General features: G+C 47.5%; 2 protein-coding genes across 2 annotated transcripts; both read right to left on the reverse strand.

Moving 5' to 3' along the window:
• Window positions 1-309: 309 nt before the first annotated feature.
• On the reverse strand, window positions 310-1,930 carry LOC138192501 (dickkopf-related protein 1-like). Its single transcript, XM_069139933.1, has 4 exons — window positions 1,562-1,930; window positions 1,283-1,427; window positions 945-1,079; window positions 310-834 (listed from the first exon to the last, which is right to left on the reverse strand). Exons 1-4 carry the CDS (start codon window positions 1,772-1,774, stop codon window positions 569-571), a joined length of 759 nt encoding a protein of 252 aa, XP_068996034.1. The 5' UTR covers window positions 1,775-1,930; the 3' UTR covers window positions 310-568.
• Window positions 1,931-4,330: 2,400 nt separating this feature from the next.
• Window positions 4,331-15,569, reverse strand: LOC138192502 (cGMP-dependent protein kinase 1). Its single transcript, XM_069139934.1, has 10 exons — window positions 15,495-15,569; window positions 11,004-11,101; window positions 10,677-10,816; window positions 9,181-9,270; window positions 8,811-8,952; window positions 8,136-8,299; window positions 7,761-7,883; window positions 7,589-7,651; window positions 7,391-7,457; window positions 4,331-7,152 (listed from the first exon to the last, which is right to left on the reverse strand). The coding sequence occupies exons 2-10, from the start codon at window positions 11,085-11,087 to the stop codon at window positions 7,054-7,056; spliced, it is 972 nt and encodes a 323-aa protein (XP_068996035.1). The 5' UTR covers window positions 11,088-11,101; window positions 15,495-15,569; the 3' UTR covers window positions 4,331-7,053.
• Window positions 15,570-20,714: the final 5,145 nt, after the last annotated feature.

The following is a 20,714-nucleotide window of genomic DNA, read 5'->3' on the forward strand; positions in this document are numbered from 1 at the left end:
GAATAATATGTACAATACAGTAACATACTGCAATAACCGCGGCTTGAAGTTCCATAAAAAGAGAAACAAAAACATCTCTGCCGTGACCGACGACATGAATCGACCTTCCCGATACTTCTGAAATGTCACTTCCTAACGTTCTGGCTCCTTATCTGTTGATGGGAGAATTGGATCAGTCAGTGTTGCATTGTTGCATCCCTCTGGGTGTATCGTTTTTCCAGGAATCATGTCCTATCCTTCCGGGTGCTGTGTTTGTGTCAGCAACTTTGGCAGGAAAGAATGTCTTAGGTGTTGAGTGTCGTGTGTGTGTGTGTGTGTGTGTGTGTGTGTGTGTGTGTGTGTGTGTGTGTGTGTGTGTGTGTGTGTGTGTGTGTGTGTGTGTGTCAGCATATAGAGTGTATGCAAGGTGTGTTTGGAAGTGTGTATGACTTGGCATTTGTGGGCTTCCTGGGTGTGTGTGTGTGTGTGTGTTTGTGAGTGTGTATTTTTGTCTCTGTGTGTGTGTGTGTGTGTGTGTGTGTGTGTGTGTGTGTGTGTGTGTGTGAGAGAGAGAGTCCAGGCGTTTGCATCAGCGTCTCTGACAGGTGTGTAGGTTCCGGGCTGCCGTCCTGCTGACACCGTGATCTCGCTCTCCTTTCTCCGGTCGGCAGGACAGGCCCTCGCCACAGTCACAGCGCTGGAACAGCTCCAAGCCGTGGTTGCCTTTCCTGCGGTGGCGCGTACACACCTGGCCCTCCGTCAGCACGGGCTTACAGATGCGAGACCAGAAGTGCCTGGCGCAGCACAGACCCTCGGAGCAGTCTGCGGACCTCAGGCACGTGTCGCCCTCTTGGCCTGGGGGTAAAAGTGGAAAGGTGAAAGTTATGTTACGGGACACTTCTCGCGTCGTTTTTCTCGGAAGACGGCGGGGTGAGACGGAGAGGATTCTCAACAGGACAAGTTACCTTTGGCAGCGTTCGGCTGATGACTGTGGGTTGTGGGAGGCCTCTTTGCTTGATGCCCCATGGTGTTGTTGTATTTGTGCCAGCCAGCGGTGACGGATGCGTCTGTGCCATCTATGTCATTCACCTGACAAACACCTAAGAAAAAAAAAAAAGAAAAAAAAAAGGAGGGGGGGAAGAGATGCATTTAGGGTCTGGATTCGATCAGGGTGGATAATAAAGTCATCCATTAAAGAACCGATAAGACATCAGTAGCTACGCACACACCACAGACAATATTACTACCGAGAGAAACGTGACTTGAGTCAGTATTTGTTTCATAAAAAGATTTCTCCGCTCACCGTTGCTGCAGCGGTTTCCGGCACAACACATGGAGTCCCTCGCGCAACGCTTCCGGCTCTTACGGCAGGGCAGGCAGACGCCTCGCGCGTCGTTGCAGAATTCATCTCCTCCGCAGTCTTCATCATCCGTGCAAACACCTGACTGCTATAGTATGATTAAAAAAAACAAAAAACAAATGCAGCGTGTCACAAAAGATATTGCCGTTATACAACGTACGTGAAGCCAACTTTTGTCGCGGCGCACCGACTTGACTTTTACGCGCGGGACAGTTAAATTACCTGCAAGGTGTCTACGGGTAATTTGTGTCCCATGCTGGAGGGTGAGGTACGCGGACTTTGACTGACAGTTTCGGCTCCTTTTCCGACCGAAACGCCGGGCAAGTTTTTGATGGCGTTGGAGTTCATCAGGACCGTCCCCGCGTAAACGTCCCCAAGGTATCCAAACAGGGCGAGATACACAGTCAAGAAGCGGTGCGCTGACGGCATCTGCATGATTCTCCCCTTAAACGCAGTTGCAAACACACGGAAAGAAAAAAAGAAAAAATCCTTGCTGTTTCGCTGACCAAAAAAAAACCAACAACAACAACAACAACGGAGTGACAAAGTCCAAAGCGGCCTCGAATCCTGAATCCCAAAGTTTCCAGAGTGTTTCGGCACGATGCTTGGAAGTCTCCTGCCTCTCAGTCCTGGGATGATCTTTATACATGTGGACCTGTTTGTCTTCCCGCCCCTCGCTGTGCACAACAAAGGCGGAGGGGGTGGAATTTAAAACAGCCCCACTGTACGGAAATGCCCATCTATTCTCCCTGCACCGGACTGCGTCTCCCAGTGTTTTTGTAATGATAATGACATGCCCGATGATAAAGTCTATCTGAAATGCCAATCACGTAGTGACGCACGGGGAAGGGGGGGGGGGGAATAAACCTAGTGAATAAGCAACATTTTAATTAAAAAACACACACAAAAAAAGTGACTAATTATTGTCCCTTCTCTTTTCTTTTTTTTCCTTCCTTCTTCTTCTTAAAACAAGCGTCATTGTTTTCAAGGTCCAACAGTTACGTGTCTTATTCTCCTTTGTTACAACTTAAGTTGTGGAAAAAAAAAACACAAAAACAAACACGCACGTCTCGGTGTCTCACTCCAGTGATGGTTATAGCCGACCCGTTGTGGTTTTGACTACAGTGAGACATCACATTTTCTTTGTTTTATCACCTATTTGAATCACCACAGTACCTTTTTTGTTTTTGTTTTTCCCCTCAAAACTGGTGATTGATTATTAAATATACATCTTTGGCAGCTCAGCCTCAATACTGTGTGAATGGGTAATACAACATTTTTTTTTTTTTTTTTTTTTAAACCCTGTAAAAGCGCGTTGAGACCGCTACGAGTGCAGACCATTTACCATCTTTACTCTCATAACTTTCAAATTGTTATAATTTGAAGAACAAACGTATATCCTACACAACATTGCAGCACTTTTTTTTTTTTTTTTTTTTAAATTTTTAGTAAATCCATTATTTTGCTTCCGGCTGAAGTCTGTTGTCTTCCTAACGCTATTTGGTGTTATATTTGGGGTTTTCTTCATATCTGCCCCATCTCTGTTGAAGGCTGTTTGGTTACTCCCGTTTTCTTTGACATTCAAGCAGACTAACTGCCCTTTGGCTGTGTGAAGACAGTGATTGAAGTTGCTCGCGTCGATTAACTACTTCATTTGATCCCTCTGATTGCGAAGGGGGTAATTATCCTCCCAAAAGTGTGCTTGATTACACCGGCGGCGGACATCAATGTGTAGGATACGCGGACCATTAAAGGGTGTGAAAAGTTTACCGAATTAATAGACTTCCGCGGAGAGGCCTTTCAGGGTTGACTGGCACTTCGAGATTAAAGGCGTCTCTCTGATCTATCCTGATCTCTGACCCCCCCCCCCCCCTCTCTCTCTTTTGAAAGGCGCCGCTGCGCGCAAACGTCCGCGCCGAGGAGATGTTTATTTAGGAATATTCAAATGAGCTCGGGAAAATGTGCGTTTGACCCAAATCTGCCAAACCAGCCCCCCCCCCCCCCCCCCCCCGTCAGACCAGCTTTTCACCCTCCTGCTAACAAGGAGACTCGTTTTCAACATTTGATTTAAGTCTTGGTGTTCGTGAAATGTGCAGCGAGTTCCTTCTGTCTCCGAAGTAAGACGCTCCCGAAAGTGATTGCAACTGCGTTTCGGTGGAAAGTTAGTATTTTTCCTTGTTTTATTATTGTTTTTGTTGTTGTTGGTGTTGTTGTTGTTTTCGTCACAACCTATAAGGAGACGGTCTGAACTGAATAAATATAAAGTCCGTTTTCCGTGTGGTGAGAGAAAAAAAAAAAAAAAAAAAAAAAAAAAGCTCACAGGTGCTGCTGAAGCGTGAGATGGAAACGATCGCTTCAGTTTCTCTCTGAACATATCTTGGCACTTGGACGTCATCTGCTGGTCACGTACAGCCTGCATTTTGAGTGCGAGGACGTGCGTGTGCGTGCGTGCGCGTGCGCGCGTGAAACTACGAGAGATACGCCACGCCGTAGACACCTGACAAACACACCAGCACTTTGCGCGTTTGAATTGCTGCATATCTTTTGAAGTCGAGCTTTTATCTCCACTTTACTAAATGTCAGCGCTGGTAAGGTGAGCTCCTTTGATGCACTTTGATCCCCTTTGATCTCGCAGAAGTGTCACCCTGTTGTTATGGCTGAAGCCATTTCCCTGTCCCCCAAACAGATTTGTTGTGCGAATAACACAGAGACCAGAGAAGCTGAATCATCTGCACTTACCACTAAGTGGGCGACTTTAAACTGCGGGACTGATTATTAGATCTCATGGAGCCTTTAACCGGTTCACAGCAGGCCAGAGGCATCATCAGGGAAGTCGAGGGAGATTTGTCTTACCAGCAGCTCCCTCGTGTGGCGGCCGCGGCAAACTGCAGCATCTTCACAGCACAGGCTTTCAATCAACTGTCAAGTTTTAAAAATAACTAAGAGACAAAGACGACTCAAAAGTTTTTTTTTTTTGTTGTTGTTTTTTTTTTACTCTATAATTTTAAAAATCTTACACGTGGCACTCTGCAAAATGAATGTACAGCAGAAAAACAACATAACAAAGGCAAATATCTGGAAACTTTGCAGAAGGCATTCAGTAAAAACTCAAAACCATTGGTTTGGAAAGTAATGACACACATAAGGCTTGGTCATAAACATAACCTGGCCTTAACACAATAAAATACTTATGGTACATCTACAGATTTAAGATGTCTTCTCTTTTTTTTTTCTTTTTTTTCTTTTCGAACCATTTCAACACAGTTCTGTCATTTTAAATGTAAATGTGTCAGTCTGCTTGACTTGCTGGGTTGAAATATGATTTGCAGCTTTATATAAACCAAAACAATGTATCAAGAGTTTGCGTCATGATAGTTGCCATCACACCTTTTTAAAGATTGTCAACAGCGGTAAACAAGAATATTGTTGGTTTTTTTTCCCTATTTGTGAAAAGTTCAGAACTGCAGATCATTCTCGCCATCTCTAAATGCTCAATTTTCGCGACTCTCGACGTGATGCACGGTCGCTCTGAGCCGTGATTAATGCTCACTGGTGTTTCACATCAGGCCAGTGGTGGTTTTACGTCAAAGAGAAAAGCATGTCATTGCAGCCGTGTCGGGTATGATCGATTCGTATCATTTCACTGTTATTACATGTTTCCCCCGTGAGATAAATCAAAAGGCGAAAGCAGGGAATTTATTTCACACACACTTTTACCAGCCATCAAAATGACTAGAAATTCTCTTTCCAGGGTGATTAATGTATTTATTAAGATATAACAAAGGATGAGAAGCAGCCATCTAAGAGGACACATACGTTTCCGAGGTGTATATGTGTTCATGCAGCATTGAAAAGGTCTCGTGATGTTAAATTTTTGTATGCCGTTGACTTAAGGCACTTACATTTCTTTTGATTTTATGTTCTGATTTTTGGGACGCGAGAGGTGAGGAGCTGGGTGAGATCATGGCGCCCAGTGGTCAGAGTTGAGAGGTTTCACAAAATATCATGTTTTCTCTTGCCGTCTGTCGCTAGGAGACATCTCAACATTTCCACAAGATGGGGGTTAAGTCAAGATAGTCTTCAGATAATGTGAATGTGGTTGATTTTAGCTCCAAAAAAAAAAAAAAGAGAGTGTTGAATTTATATGGATGAACTTAACATAGTTAAACCTGTTTAGAAAAAAAACAAACAACAACAACAAAACAAAAACAAACAAAAAAAAAACCGTGAGAATACCACTTGGCACAATGCGACGGTGGCGTCAAAGCGATACCAAACAAATTTTCACTCAAGTTTACGGACTCACGCGAGTCTCCAATTTCTTAAAGAATGACGTCAAGTACGTTACAAAGTAATCGAGCACAAAAAATTTTTTTTTTTTAAATAAAACCCACGATACAAAAACAATAACCAGTACTGTCATCTCAACATCGCTTATTATAATTTATCAACAGCACCAAAAGACATTGAAGCCATGTTCACAGTTATGTCAGAACTTTACAGGAGCGAACGGAGGATGTCCGGTTTGGGTGAATGGGAAGAGGCATTTTGGGTGATTTCAAAATAAACTGATAGAACGCAGGTAGAGAGGCGTTCATATGTGTGATTAAAAGCGCATTAAAGAACCAAAAAAAAACGACTTTTACTGAAGCAGAAAATGAGCTCTAACTGCTGATTTCCTCAGTTAACGGTCTTAAGTGCATAATGACACGTCGCTTCATGGAAACACCAGTTGACGTTTCAACGCGTGCCGGCGTTTTGTGATTCGCGAGGTGTTAAGCGGGGCACTTGAAGAGTCGCCGTCTCTTTCCACTGAACGCGCAGCGCTTGTGCTTTTCCAAGGTAGATTCATCTTACATGAAGTGTACTAAGTATTTGATTTTCAGCCACAGTTGCGTTCCACGTGTGACAACATTAGGATTTCAAATAACGCGTACCGCGGATGGTAAATAAGAAGAAAACCGGTGACATTCGGGTTCGTCTTGAGCACTTGATGCTTGCAAAACCGTCTCTGGAAAGTGTCGCGGGTCGCAGCGGCGAGCGGCTGCATGTCGAAAACCCGGCAGCCCCCAAAGTCCACCAGATATTTTGACCAAATATTGCAGAGGAACAAAAAAAAAAACCCGACCGTCGGCCTCCTCTCTTTTGGAGCCGGCCTCCTCTCTTTTGGAGCCGGCCTCCGCATTTTCACACACTTATTTATCCTCGACCCGAAACTTAAAACAAACTGTCAAACGTTCATCCAACCACCAAACAATCTTTCATGAGAAAACCCCGGCTCCATTATCGGCCTCGGTTGTAGCCTGTGTGTGTGTGTGTGTGTGTGTGTGTGTGTGTGTGTGTGTGTGTGTGTGTGTGCGCGCGCGTGTGTGTGTATCCCTGCACTTTCTTTTCCTTTCCCTTTCGAGTGGAGTGTAAGACAACACTGAAGAAGTGCTACAGCAGTCCCATTATAAATGCTTGATCCAGAGCCACAGTGAAATAAAGGCATATCGGTGACCCAGAGGGTTTGCCATCCGTCTGTTTATGTTCTTTTCCATATCTTCTCTTTCATTTTGAATGCAGTTTTTTGTTTTTGTTTTTCTAGGTTGTTTTTTTTGTTGTTTTTTTTTTAAATTTTTTTTTATACAACGCAGCCATGTCTTCCAAGATGGCGTCCCAGCCGATCGAAAGCCAACAAAAAGAAGAGTTTCTTTTGGTTTTAAGGGGCGCTTTCAGAAATCAACGTCCCAGCCGGAGTTGTCGTCGGGCGGCGGGTCCTCGTTGTCCTCCGGGAAGCTGTCGAAGTTACTCGTGTCGACCGCCGACGTGACCTGGCGGAAAGACAAGAAGGGTCGTTGACGTAGAAAGCACGCCGCATGCGAATGAATTCTGAGGGGGGGGGGGGGGATTGACCGCAAACGAGCGACTTGCAGGAAAGCCGGAAGCTACGTCCGGCGCTTTTGTGCCCTCGGCCAAACGGTCGAGTTGCGGTTTGACACATGAAAGGTAACGCGTGCCACGATCTGCAGCGGGAGGCGCTGGGTGAGGTTGCGAGTGGCGTGCACTTACATTAGGGATAATAGGAGGTGTCAGTGTCCCCTTCTTCAAGCCCTCCCAGTTAAAGCCCTCAAACCATCTAAAAAAAAAAAAAAAAAAAAAAAAAAAAAAAGGGAGGGGGGGGGGGAGAGAACAGCATTACATCATCATTAGACCGTGAGGAGAAAACAAACGTTAAAAATAACGCTACCCGTCGATACATTTCCTTACTTGTGCTTTTGGATGTCTTTGACTCCATTTTTCAAGTTTCCCAGTCTTTCAGACGGATTATCCCTGAATTATATTAAAAAAAAAAAAAAAGAAAAAAAACCATTTGATGATTCAGCACACAGACCACTTAGATGAATTACTGTGAGTTTAAACCGCCAGAGGCAACACTTACCTGCATAGCTTTTTGATTAGGTTGGCAGCATTTTTGGTAATTTTCTTTGGGAATTCAATCATGTCGATGCCTCTCAGGATGATGTTGTAGGTTTTCATAGGATCGGGGCCAGAGAACGGAGGACTGCGTGGCAGAAGCCAAAGATATTAACTTTCCAGTAAAAAAAATGCGTCAGCGCGAACAATTTTCTCCTGACGAGAGTCGAATCGAGTTCAAAAGTTAAACCGCCGCTTGCGCGCCGAATTGTCACATTTGAATTTGTCGCCTCTCGGAAGCTTCCGAATAGTTTTTTTTTTTTTTTTGCCTGGTAACAAATACGCCATCCTGGGAAATACTTTTGAGTTTTTAATGGACGTGCTCAGGCTTGTGTAGTACCTGCCAGTTAAGAGCTCAAACATGAGGATTCCTAGAGACCAGTAGTCGGCTGAGATGTCGTGGCCCTTGTTCAGAATGATCTCTGGTGCTACGTACTCCGGCGTCCCGCAAAAGGTCCACGTTTTCTTCCCAAACCCGATCTTTTTGGCAAAGCCAAAGTCCACCTGAAGAAAAGGAAGATGTTGTTGTTGTTTTTTTGACAGTTAGGCAAAGTAGAACAAGAATTTCAGTCCTTTTCATATCAATTTTATCCTTATTTGTCTCGGATTATATTCATTCTCAATGTGTGTTGAATAACGGCGAAGATGGAAACGGTGGCATTAATGGCTTTGGCATTATGAATAGAAAGAGCTGAGTAGCCGTTCTGCCTAAAGAGAAAAAAAAACAACAACTGGTTTCTCCCCGGAGGGGAAAATGAAACGGTATCACGCCTCAAAAACAAACAAAAGAACACGATTTAACCTCAATTATACTTTTCTTTATCTTGTTTTAATATGTTTATTCAAAACCAGCTTGAGGCAGTGTTCAAACTTCTTTTAATATTTCTTTGTAACATCAGATAACGATATCTCTTGTTTGCATCAGCCATCTTAAAAAAAAAAAAAGTAAGAAAAAAAAAAAAAAGACATCCAATTAAGAGGATTTTAAGAGGCGGGTGCACATCCCATCGCTTACCAGTTTGGCATAACCCCTGTGGTCCAATATAAGGTTCTCTGGTTTAAGGTCTCTGTAGATGATGCCTTTGGAATGCAGGTAAGCAAAAGCCTCCACCACACAGGCGGTGTAAAACCTGGTGGTCGAGTCTTCAAATGAACCCCTGGAAACGCGGCGGGACAAAAAGAGCCGGGTCGTGAATCAAGCGCGCCCGGGTGCCGAAGCGTACCGCCGGCAGACAACCGCAACAGTCAGACAATAATGTCTTTTCTCAGACCGACCAGAACCGGGAGGTTCGGTCAAAGCGGAGTTCAAATCTTTTTTTTTTTTAAAAAAAAACAAAAAAACAATTCGATTTAATGACCTCAACTAAACTTAAAACGGAGCTTACCGGTCTCTCAGAATGGTCCACAGTTCTCCTCCTAAACACGCCTCCATCAGCATGTAGAGGTACTTGCTGTCTTTGAAGGTTCGATAAAGTCTGCAAAACACACAGAAATAGTCTCAGACAGCCGTCGGATGCGTCAATATCTCCGAAGGGGTTTTTTGGGGGGCTGAGGAAAAGGAATTCATCGACGTCAGGGGTGTCAAACTCATTTTATTTAAGGGGGCCACATACTGCCCACTTTGATCTCAAGTGGGCCAGACCAGTAAAATCATAGCATAATAACGCATACATAACGACAATATTTCTCTTTGTTTAAATCATTGGTGAAGGTTTTTGGATGATAAACCCTATTTTAAGGTCTTTCTACAATAAACTAGAAACATAAAGACCAAAAACTCAGACATCAGCCCATTTACGCTGTTTTTGAAGCAATTACTGGATCGATTATAAAAAAAAAAAAAAAAAAATTAAAAAAAAACGTTTGTACTCATAAACCTCCATTTTCTCATAGAAATGCAATTTATGTCTTTCTGTAATTTTCACACTTAGCAAAGTCATCCGGCGGGCCGAGCTGGACCCCCTGGCGGGCCGGATCCGGCGCCGCGGGCCGTATGTTTGACACCCCTGATCTACGTCGTCCTGTTCCAAAATGTAGAAGCTGTCGCGGCGCGACGGCGAACGACGGACACGTCCTAAAAAAGCGCATTCGGCTAAAATCGCGCCTTCCGGTTCACTCCGTCGACGCACGTTCAACCCCGCGGACCGGATTCAAGTCGGAGGTCTTACTTGAACAGACCCAGAGTTTTCTCTTTTTCCTTCTTTAAAAAAAACCCGCGCCATCTTGAAAAAAAAAAAAAAAAAAAAAAAGTGTTTTTCCTCCCGCTAAGCATTTTTTTTTTTTTTTAAGATCGGGAGTTATCTCTCCGTTCAGTTTTCTAGTACTCAAAAACTAAAAGACATCTTCCCCTCTATTGTTTCGCAGCCTCGTATCGGCACGTTCCCCCCCCCTCCCCCCCACCGCCTTCGCGTTTCGCGCCCAGGCGCTGCGCCGCGGCGTTCCCGGCCCGGCCCCGCGCCGAACGAGCCGGACCCGATTCCATCCGAACAAATGTATATTTTGGTTTCATCCGACCAAAAAAAAAATGCGCTGCCGATGTCCAGCGCGCCTCTTTCCCCTGTTCTTTGGCAAAAGTTGAATCTTTTGCAATTTTGTGCCGTTTTGTCGCCGAGAGTTTTCCTTCCTTCCGCGGCGGGCGGCTCCCGTGCGCGCGATGTCCTTCGCGGTTGCCGGGCGGTCGGCGGAACGCCGTTTTCCCGCGGATTGTCTTTGTGCCGAGTCGGCGGCACTTAATAAATGGCAAATCGAGCGCGGCGTCGTTATTCGAGGGCGACCGGTGAACCGTCCGTTATTACCGGCTTTGCCCTACTTTAACCTCTTAGCCGCCTGTCATGCTGCCCAATTCCCCAGCCCGGTCGGGGGTTCGGGGGGGGGCCGGTACCTGACGATGAAGTCCGAGTGGGCCTCTTGCATGATGAGTTTCTCCGAACGAATGTGCTCCTGCTGCCTGGTGTCAACGATGTGTCGCTTCTTCAGGATCTTCATGGCGAAGGTCTTGTTCTCGTCGCTCTTCAGCTGAACCTGCGGGGAGAAGGAAAAGGAATTGGATCGTAAATACCCCCCCACCCACCAAAAAAAAAATAAATAAATAAATAAATAAAAAAAAGGTCGAGCTGCACATTAACTCGCACGAGCTCGTCGGACAATTTTAGAGACGGCCGTCGAGGACGGGCCGGGCGGCGACGTCGTCCCGGGCGGCGCCTCGTACCAGTTCGACGCGTCCGAAGCCTCCGACCCCCAGAGTGTCGATGATGTTGAAGTCGGCCAGATTGAGGGTGAAGAAAAAACGCATTCTCCGCCTCGTACCTGCGGTTGCCGGGAACGGGGAAAAAGAAACGGGGAACAGGATTAGAGACGAGACGAAGGATGAAAGAATGCATAATCCACTTTCGACAACCTCAGACAAAATATCCGTCTCTCTCCCCCTTGAGCTCGTTTGTTTGCAAATCTTAGAGGATTTAGCTCGCGGTAATCTATCAAGGATGCTCCTGAGGAGCGTGCAAATATGAACGCGAGGACAAGGATGTGTGCGAGTTTTTAGTCTCCCGGCAAGTCGACCCGACCCGACCCTCCGTCGGAACACGGGCCGGCTGTTCCCCCCCCCCCCCCGGCCCGTCCCCCCGGCCCGTCCCCGTTCTCGATAGGAAAGAACCAAAGATGGGATATCCGTCACACGAGGGCCGCCCGCTGCTCGGTTGGCTCCGAAGGACACGACTTGGCTCCGCCGCCGAAGGCCGCAAACATGCCGTCGGTGACCTGCACGCGCCGGCGGCGGAGATTGCTTCCACGTGTCCGAGCCCTGATCCTCAGACGCCCCCCCCCCCCTCCCCCCCCTCCCCCGTGTCTTTCCTCCGGTTATTGTTTGATCCGGACAGAGTTTCGCCAGCTCACTCTCTGGATCAGTGGGCTCAGGACAGATCTAAGCCCGGGACGGAGCCTTTCTGGGTCAGTCGGAACGGAGTTCCACTTCGACGCGAGGCCCCCCCCCCCCCCTTTCAAAACACGGTACGGCTGCGACGCCAACCCGACAGACGTTTTATCAGAAAGGAGGATTTTGTTTTGATAAGTCTGCAGTCTTCCTTCTGGGATGAGCGGGGGGGATCAAGTTTATTCACGTCGAAGTAAGTTTCAACAATGGCCGGCATTTATGAGCGGCGCTCCGGGTTTGAATCTGATTCAATAAAACGGCAAATCTTAGTTTTGCCTCGCTTCGTCCTGGATTACTTGGCCGTTTCAGACGTGAAAAGGGAATTTCGCTCGCCTCGGATCGACGCAGACGCATCAGTCATTCTGCGAGCCGGGAACGATTAAACCTTTTCTCCGAGCTGCATACCGGCGCTGTGGTGGCACGTGTTGACGGGTTACCGAGCGCAGTGTTTTTCAGAAACACGTCGGGTTACCAGGACGCTCACGCTTTATTTTGGTGTGTGTATATCCACGCTACTACGCGTTCATGCGAAGGTTTACAGGTGATCCTTTCATCTTTTGTCTCTCCCCCTTCCTCCAACCCCCCCCCCCCCCCTCCCCCCCGGTCTGGAAGCTGGCCCAGAAAAAAAAAACTTCCAAATCCCAACATGATCTCTGCTTAAGAAAAGGACAGAGGTAAGTAACCGAGAGCATGAGAATTAGCGCGTGCGGGAGAGGATTATCGATAAGGTCAAGGTGACTTCTGGTACACAAATAAATCACAACTCCGATGATTGATATGGTGTGTGTGTGTGTGTGTGTGTGTGTGTATCTCCTGTTAATGAATGGGGTTTTGGCAAATTCTGTCAAGATATAAAAGGGATCAGCAATCGGGATAATTCTACATTGCCAGGGGTTTAAAAAAAAAAAAAAAAGGCTTAATAGTAGTAGCACTGTTTGACCAGCAGGTGGCAGTGTTGCGTACTTATACATGACACAGGGAGCAAAAGTCAAGAGCTGCAGAACAAAAACTCCACAAAGCCGAACCACTAAATGAATCTTTTGTGTAAAGCAGGAAACGGGAGAACGACCCCCAGACAGCCGATTCTATTTAGTACAATAGATGAAAGCTTATTTAATTGAATAAAACCAGGAAACCTTGAAACGAGTCACTCCGCAACAATGTTTGTGAATTAATAGTTTTGTTTTTCTTCTTCGCCCTTTGTCTCAACCGAGGACACACGGGCTCCGCGGGACTCCGTGAATAGCGGAGACACTCACTAAAGCGGCGGCGCGAACACAGATTTCTTTTCTCCCGCGCAGCCACGGATCGGCGCGACGTGTCGGAAACGGGGAATCGGATACCGGCGAGCTGACCCGGTGGGACTGGAACCCGACATCATCCGCCTCGGATAGATTTTCAAACCGTGACCTTGAACGAGAAAAAAAAAAAAAAAAAAAAAAAAAAGGAACACGGCGCCCGTCCGCATCCGACGCTGCGACGTAACCCTGGACAGCGTGAGGTCCCTTAACGTTGACGTTAAAATGACGTCGTCACTCGTCGTTTGGCCCAATCCGTCACTTTGCACTGCAGTACAACGTGTCCCATGTGGGCGATAATCTGTATCACTGAGCGGATGAGGTCATAAAAATGATGCAATTTCCCCCCCCCCACCCCTCTCCCCCGTGTCTTAAGTGTGTGTGAGTATATGCTGTATGGTGACCTGTGTGTGTGTGTGTGTGTGTGTGTGTGTGTGTGTGTGTGTGTGTGTCTGTGTGTGTGTGTCTGTGTGTGTCTGTGTGTGTGTGTGTGTGTGTGTGTGTGTTGCTCCAGTTCTTCTCTGACTCAGCGGAGCAGAGGGAGGAGAAGAACGCACCTCCGACCTCAAAACGAGACTTTCTTTATATGCCATTTTTTTTTTTTTTTTTTTTTTTATGAGTAACTCCTGCGTTATTAAACTCGCTCGTCGGACAATGCCGTCTTACCGGGTCGTATATTTCTCACCGACGGTCGGGGTCGCGAATGCTTTTATTGCCGGATGGGCCGCCCCCCACCCCACCCCCTCCCCGAATCGCCGGTCAAACAGGAAGTGGAAAATTTGACCAATTTGATCCGAAGAAAGTGGAGAATGAAAAAGTAGCTGTTAACCAACTTAAAGGGCAGGTTGTTGTTTTTTTTTGTTGTTGTTTTTGTTTTTTTTAGGTCTTTACACATCAACAGCAGAGGTGATGTGAACGTAAGAGGAGAAAAAGCTCGAGGAAAAGATTCTCAATAATGTCTCTTACGGGAACTCTTGTCTCTCTTGTCTCGACTTCAGTTTCTCACCTCGCCGTCGACTAAACAAAGCGGCGGTCTTTTTTTAAACGGGGGGGGGGGGGGGGGGAGTGCGACGTTGCATTAGAGATGGAAGTATTGGGGGTTTGTTTGGTGTCGCACGGGAGCTCCTCCTGCAAGAGAGGAAGCAGCGGCCTGATCAAAAAAAAAAAAAAACGCGGCGCGTCTCTCCGCCGGGGGCGGGGGGGGTGGGGTCGTCGTCTTTTGAAGAAAAGACCTGTCAGTCACAGTTCTGCTGAAACGCGCTCATCCGCTGTGACCAATTAGAGATAGTTTCCGTCGCCGTGGGACTCTGACTCAGGCTTTCCTCACCTAGGAAAAAAAAGAAAAAAAAAAAACAAAACACCAAAACAACAACGCTTTGCTGGGTTGGGGGGGGCGCCAGCGAGGGACGACACGGCGCAGGGCGGGGAGAAGCCAAGTCGGCGTAAAAAGACGGCTTTGATGAGGCCAGATCTGAGAAAAGCAAGAGAGGGGAGTGAGCGGATCTATTTCGGGGGGGGGGGGGGGGTTAGGGTTCCCGTCGAGAGACGGGACGGTCCCGCAAAAAGAAAAAAAAAAAAAAAAGAAAAAAGTACGATTCGGCGGACGGTTTGCCGGCCGGAAAGCCGAAGCCATCGGACGGAAAGTCCAGCCATCCGGTCTTGGTTCCCCCCCCCTCTGTTCTTCTTTACTCGGGTCCGTCTATCTCCATATCGGATGAAGCCCCCCCCCCCACCCCCCCCAGCTCTCTTTTAATCTGCCGTTGCCGGCTTCTCATTTCTCCCCCCCCACCCCCCCCCCACCCCCCCACCCCGCCCCCGCCCCGAGTGAGAGCCGTATGAGGTTACGCCGGCAGACGGCTGAACGAAACCCCGAGATTAGTCACCCCGTCGCCAAGGCGTCCCAGCGACAGCGCTGTCCTCCTCCTGTTTCCGCGGCGACGATCAATAAAGAGCACATTCGGAAACCAGAGGCGGAGGTCGCGCCCTCCGCTTCCCCCCCCCCCCCCCCCCCCCCCCCCCCCCCCCCCCCCTCCGCTACTTGTTATGTAACGGACGACTCGAGAGGCACCGACAGCTGGCCTCAAAGCACGTTTGTCTCTAAAACCGGGACGGCCGGCGGACACTCGCGACTTAACGGTTGTCGCGCTTCCCGTTTTATTTTGTGGTCAACTTCGCTCCGCGTGTTTGAGCCTCGTCGTGTCTTTTTTCCCGCCAGTTTTGCCCGCTCGGGTCCGTGTGAAAACTCCCCTTTTTGCGGCGTTCACGACGACCTCAGCATTTTTTTTTTCTTTGAAAGCTCCGATCTCACAAGTACGACACTTTTTGTTGTTGTTGTTGTTGTTGCCGTTTTCAGATTCGGCGGAGGTTCACTGAAACAGCGGACGGTAAGTTAATATGTTACGTTTGTAAATGTATTAACACCGAAAATGGGGATTGAGAGCAGGTTATTTGAATTCCTTCGCATTCGTCTCACTTGGCTTTGGCGTCGGCGTCCTCGTGGCCTTTGCTGGACACGTCCTCCAGACCTCCGATCAGGTGCTTGAAAGAGCTGAAAACAGAGAGTTTAAATATTAAAACGGCGCTCGAGGAAACTTTTTTCAAAAACAGAAAAAAACAAACAAACAAAACAACAACAACGATCTCTCCGGGCCGACGTAATTACACCATACATATACAGTATGGTTATGTACTTCAAAGAAAGGTCCCGATAAAGTGATAAAATCTTTTTTTTGTTGTTGTTGTTGTTGTCATTCCTGCACAAATTTAGCACACATCTAAATGTCCTGCTGAAGCTGACGTCAGGAGATATTTCACACCCTGAATCTCCGGCATATCTGAAGTCCAAAAAGTTTTTAGTTTTTGGCATCGAGTTAACTCCCGAGCGCGATCCTGCGCAAAAATTCCCAACCTGTTGTTTTTTTTCTCCAGCTCCCGTTTATTGAAATTTGTTTAAATTGAATTGACTTGGATATATTGAATCAATTAGAAATGTCCACGAGAGCCGGGTATCCACGCCGTTTTTGTTTGGTCTAGAAATTCAGCGCCGTGACGATTTTTACAGCGACGTCGTCGTCCGCGGGAAAACCTTCCTCGTCGGACCGCGGGGGGGGGAGCGGAGCAGAATTTGATCGGGTTCGATCGAACTCGTGTCATCGGTTACCGGTACATTTCTTTCCGTGCTTAAAAAAAAAAACAACAACAACAACAACAAAGGAAAGGATTGACCGCGTAGAATATAGAACGCTCACTAAAAGGAATGACTTTATTGATACTCACTCTCGATCGATGACCAGACAGGTGACCGCCTCCGCTGCGATGACGTTGGCTGTCCTGATGTCCTCCCTGGAGGACATAAACACACACAACGCAATCAGGAGAACAACAACAACAACAACAACAACAAAAATGTCGAGGATTTGATTGAAAAGGTCAGACACTCTATGGCCATTATTACATCCTATTATTAATATCCTTTATTATTCAACTAATATCCTTTATTATTCAACTAATATCCTTTATTGTTCAACTAATATCCTTTATTATTCAAGCCTTATTCAACTCCATAAACGGAACTGGCACACGATGGAAACCTCACTCTCAACAGGCAGCACACATCACGGCAGGATTGGCTTTTACTCTTTAGTATTTTTGACATCAAGTTCATTTTCCTCTGATGATGATGAGGAGGATGATGACGACGACGATGATGATGCTGCTGCTTCTTCTTCAGAGGAGTCTCCCCAGTCGCATGAATCCTCCGAGTCCGTCTCCCAAGAATCCATGTCCTTTCACCGCGACAAATATTCGGCGCATCGGAGTCCCGCGGGGAGTCAGCTCGGGACCGCGGGTCCGGAGCAGCCGTCCCGACACGAGACACCGCCGGGTCTCTCGGCGCTTTGTTTACAAACGTCCAATCCACGTGTCGTTGTTGTCCGGAGCGGCACAAAAAAAAATAAATAACGTCCCATAAACAGATTATTTTATGCTCCAATGTTTTCAAAGGAAAAAAAAAAAAAGCAGGGGGAAACAACAGGGTGAGTTCGTGGGATTGGAGTTGATGTCCCGACGGGGAGCGGATCAAAATCATTGGACTCCGGGTGAAAGCGCTCTCCAAGTCTGAGCTCGGGGACGTACGGCGACCTTTTTTCAACGAAGTGAGGTGACAGTTCCATCGCTCGCTCTCTCTCTCTCTCCGCTTTCCCCCGCGTCCGAACACACACACACACGCACACACACACACGCACACACACACACACACACACACACACGCACACACACACACGCACACACACACACGCACACACGCACACACACACACGCACACGCACACACACACAACACACACGCACACACTCGCTCTCTGCTGAACCCTTTTGAATAAAGGTCACAGCTGGTGGAGGGGAACAACAAAGTTTGAAAGGTGGAGAGGAAGGCGAAGCAGATATTGGCGGATGACCACTCGGGCACGGACGGCACCTCATCCACCTCCGATGAGCTGCCGCGTCCATCCGACAACGGCTCCACCCGTTCCTCCGTTTGTCCCGCGACAGAATTCAATCGATTTTTTTTTTGTTTGTTTGTTGTTGTTTTTTTGTTGTTGCGCTTTTCATTTTTGCGCTCGCGACGTGTTCAAGAAGAAGAAGAAATTTTTTTTTTTTTAAATTTTAAAAAAATCAAAATGTCTCTTTAAAAACGCGTCCTCGTTTATACGTTCCTCGTTAAGTGCGTGACGTTATTCTTACTTCACGAGCTACGTCGTCACGACGACCGAACGCGGGCCGCGCTTACCGCGTTCGGTCGCTCTGAGAAAAATAACGCGGGACGTCTCGAGAAAAATAACGCGGGACGTCCCCCCCCCCCCCCCCCCCTCCGGCCGCCGCCCGAACGTCGCCGAACCTCGCGCCCAAGAGTTTTTCCCCCTTTTGAAAATAAACATCCTAATTTATTATGTTTTGACAAGCACGCGAGCTTCCATTCATTTCCCGCAGGATGCTGCTGCTGCTTTCGTTCAGCTTCAGTCTTTTTGTTTTAAAAGTCAGAAGTTTTCAGTCTGAAAGCTGAATTAGAGGCAGTTTTCTTTTTTTGTTTTTCTTTAATATATTCGGCAGCCACTAGATGGCGACATCGCCATTTTCTTTTTTTTTTTAATGTTCACACTGTTGGCCCCAAATGGTGTTCAGTATGTTTTCTGTTTCTACCTGACCCCCCTCCACAGTATATTACAGCTCAGACTACTTTCTGTCACAGCAGTCTGTTTAAATAATACATTGCGGCTGGAGATGCGCAGTCCTGACAAGACGGGGCAAACAAGCGGGATAAAAAAAAAATATAATCACTTTTGGGGCCCCACGGTCTTTTGAGGCCAGAAGCTATATATAATATTTGTATAAATAAAAGTAAAAGTATAAGTAAAATAGCAGCGTGTTCAGAGAGTCGTGCCGTTTACACGGATGTGAATGCGAGTGCGATTGCGCAGCCGGTCGTTTCAGATTTTTGTCAGTCGCAATTTTTTTTTTTTTTTTTTTATTTATCAGAAGTTGCCTCGACGTGTTTTGAAAAGCAGAAAAATAAAATCTGTGACAGCTTAAACTCAATTTTTTTTCTGATTAGCGTTTTTTTTTTTTTTTTTTTTTTTAGGTGGGGGGGGGGGCGGTGTTCGCCTGGAACAGCGACAGTAAATCAAGTATTATAGTGAGCGCTCGGGGGGGGGGGGGGGGAAGCAATTCTGAACATTTAGGGAGCAATCAGGGCCGTTAAGAAGAGCGAGCGCTTGAGCGGCGAGCGGCTTGATGACGCTTTGTAAATTAGAAACGAGAGACGCGCGTCGACGCCGAGTGGGAAGAATGTAACAGAGCGGTCAGAAACGGTTCGATTTAAAGGAAACCGGCGAAAGAACGGAGGACGGCAAATTTCATTCGGAAGAGCCGGGTGTTTTTTTTTTGTTTTTTAAGGAGCAATCTTACCCCTGCAGCGCTTTCTCTCCAAACCAGTCTCCTTTTCCAAGGGTGCGGAGGTAGACGGGATCTCCGTTGGGCAAGTCTTCCCGGGTCACGTTAACCTGCCGAAAGAAGGGAAAACGCGGGAGGGGGGGGAGTTAAGGGCGGAAGGACAAGTGGGACTTTTAGGGACGGAGAACAAAAGTGGCGTAAAACGGCGAGACGATGGAGAAGGTTTAACCGTTTCATTCGCGCGTCAGTTCCCGGGGTTGGACGTCTAAGCGATGTCTAAAAAAAAATGGCCGGTGGGGTGGAGGGAGGTGCGTGTGTGTGTGTGTGCGTGCGTGCGTGCGCGCGCGCGTGTGTGTGTGTTGTGTGTGTGTGTGTGTGTGTGTGTGTGTGTGTGTGTCTCCACCTATCTGTGAGCTTATGTGGAGTTGTGTTGGCCTTGTGAGGGGAGTTGCATCTGTTAAGGGTCAAAGGAAAGTAAAATAAACAAAACAACAACAAACAAAATGGGGAACATAATATATATATATATTCATCTTTCACAGTGACACTGACATCCTGGATGTGTCACAAATACTGTGAATTTGGCCTACTCAGCTGGATTTGAAGGATAATAATTGGTTACCAACATGTTATTATTATTATTACTACGTTGCCCACTACATTGGAGGTCTTTAATCAACCCCGCTACCTTTTGTGGACTCAGGAGACGGTTAACAGTGACAGTCGTGTTGCTGGTGAATGTACGTAATGATGCCGCCCGGTGTCTCACCGTAGGGTCCACTGGAGAACCAAATGTCACAAACGGTGAGGGTTAAGAGAGAAAAAGAACAACAACAACAACAACACGTTGTTACGGCTACACGCCAGAACTACGTCGCTTTCAAGAAATCCTCGTCACCTCGCAGACTCCAATTCCGGCCTCCGAGGGAAAATCCTCCAACTCGCTCCACCTCGCGACCCTCCCGTCCTCCTTGACCTCGACCTCGACCTCGTTCACCCGACCTGCTCTCCTTCTCGCCTCGGGGCAACGCCACACGCTGCCCTCTAGTGGACCGGCGGCAGCGTTACACGCTTTCGCCAGCGACACCCCACCGGGGTTTAATGACGCCGTCCAGGGATGAAAGCGGTGCAACGGACACGGGAGAGCAAACGTGACCCGGGAGAACAACTGCGAGATGGACTGGAAACTTGTTTCGAAGGAAGGTCAGGAAGAGGACGAGGAAGCTGCAGATCAGGAGCAGGGAGGAAAGAAAAAAACAAAACGAAGCGTGGCGGGCATCTCGGCGTCAAAACATGCTCACTGAAAAGTACGCGAAAGCCGTCCTGCGGTGAAACCGGAGAGGACCGCGCTCGTGGGCGGGAGCCGGTGTCGATTACCGAAAGGTGAAACCGAAGCGAATCCCTTTCTCCTCTCCAGATACTCCCATCGCTGCTGCAAGAGACGACGTCATCTCCGGACGACAGATGGGCCTCCAACTTCCACCCTAAACCCCCCCCCCTCTTCTTCCCCCCCTCTTCCCGCCCCACCCCCCCCTCCACATTTGCTTAGAAAGGCAGGTGTCTATTGGTGCGGCGGTTTTGTGGTGTCGGTTGCTGATTACTCTGGCGGTAGGCCGGAGGCGCTGTCCTCACCTTTCCTTTACTGATGATGAAGAAGGTGTCTCCTCTGGCCCCCTGTCTGATAATGTACTCGCCATCTTCATAATGTGTCTGCCAGAAGAGAAGAGAAGAGAAGAGGAGAGAAG

This window comes from Embiotoca jacksoni, unplaced genomic scaffold (assembly GCF_022577435.1).
Source record: "Embiotoca jacksoni isolate LCO1_2020_lvr unplaced genomic scaffold, fEmbJac1.0.p SCAF_87, whole genome shotgun sequence".
In the NCBI taxonomy this organism is placed as follows: Eukaryota; Metazoa; Chordata; class Actinopteri; family Embiotocidae; genus Embiotoca; species Embiotoca jacksoni.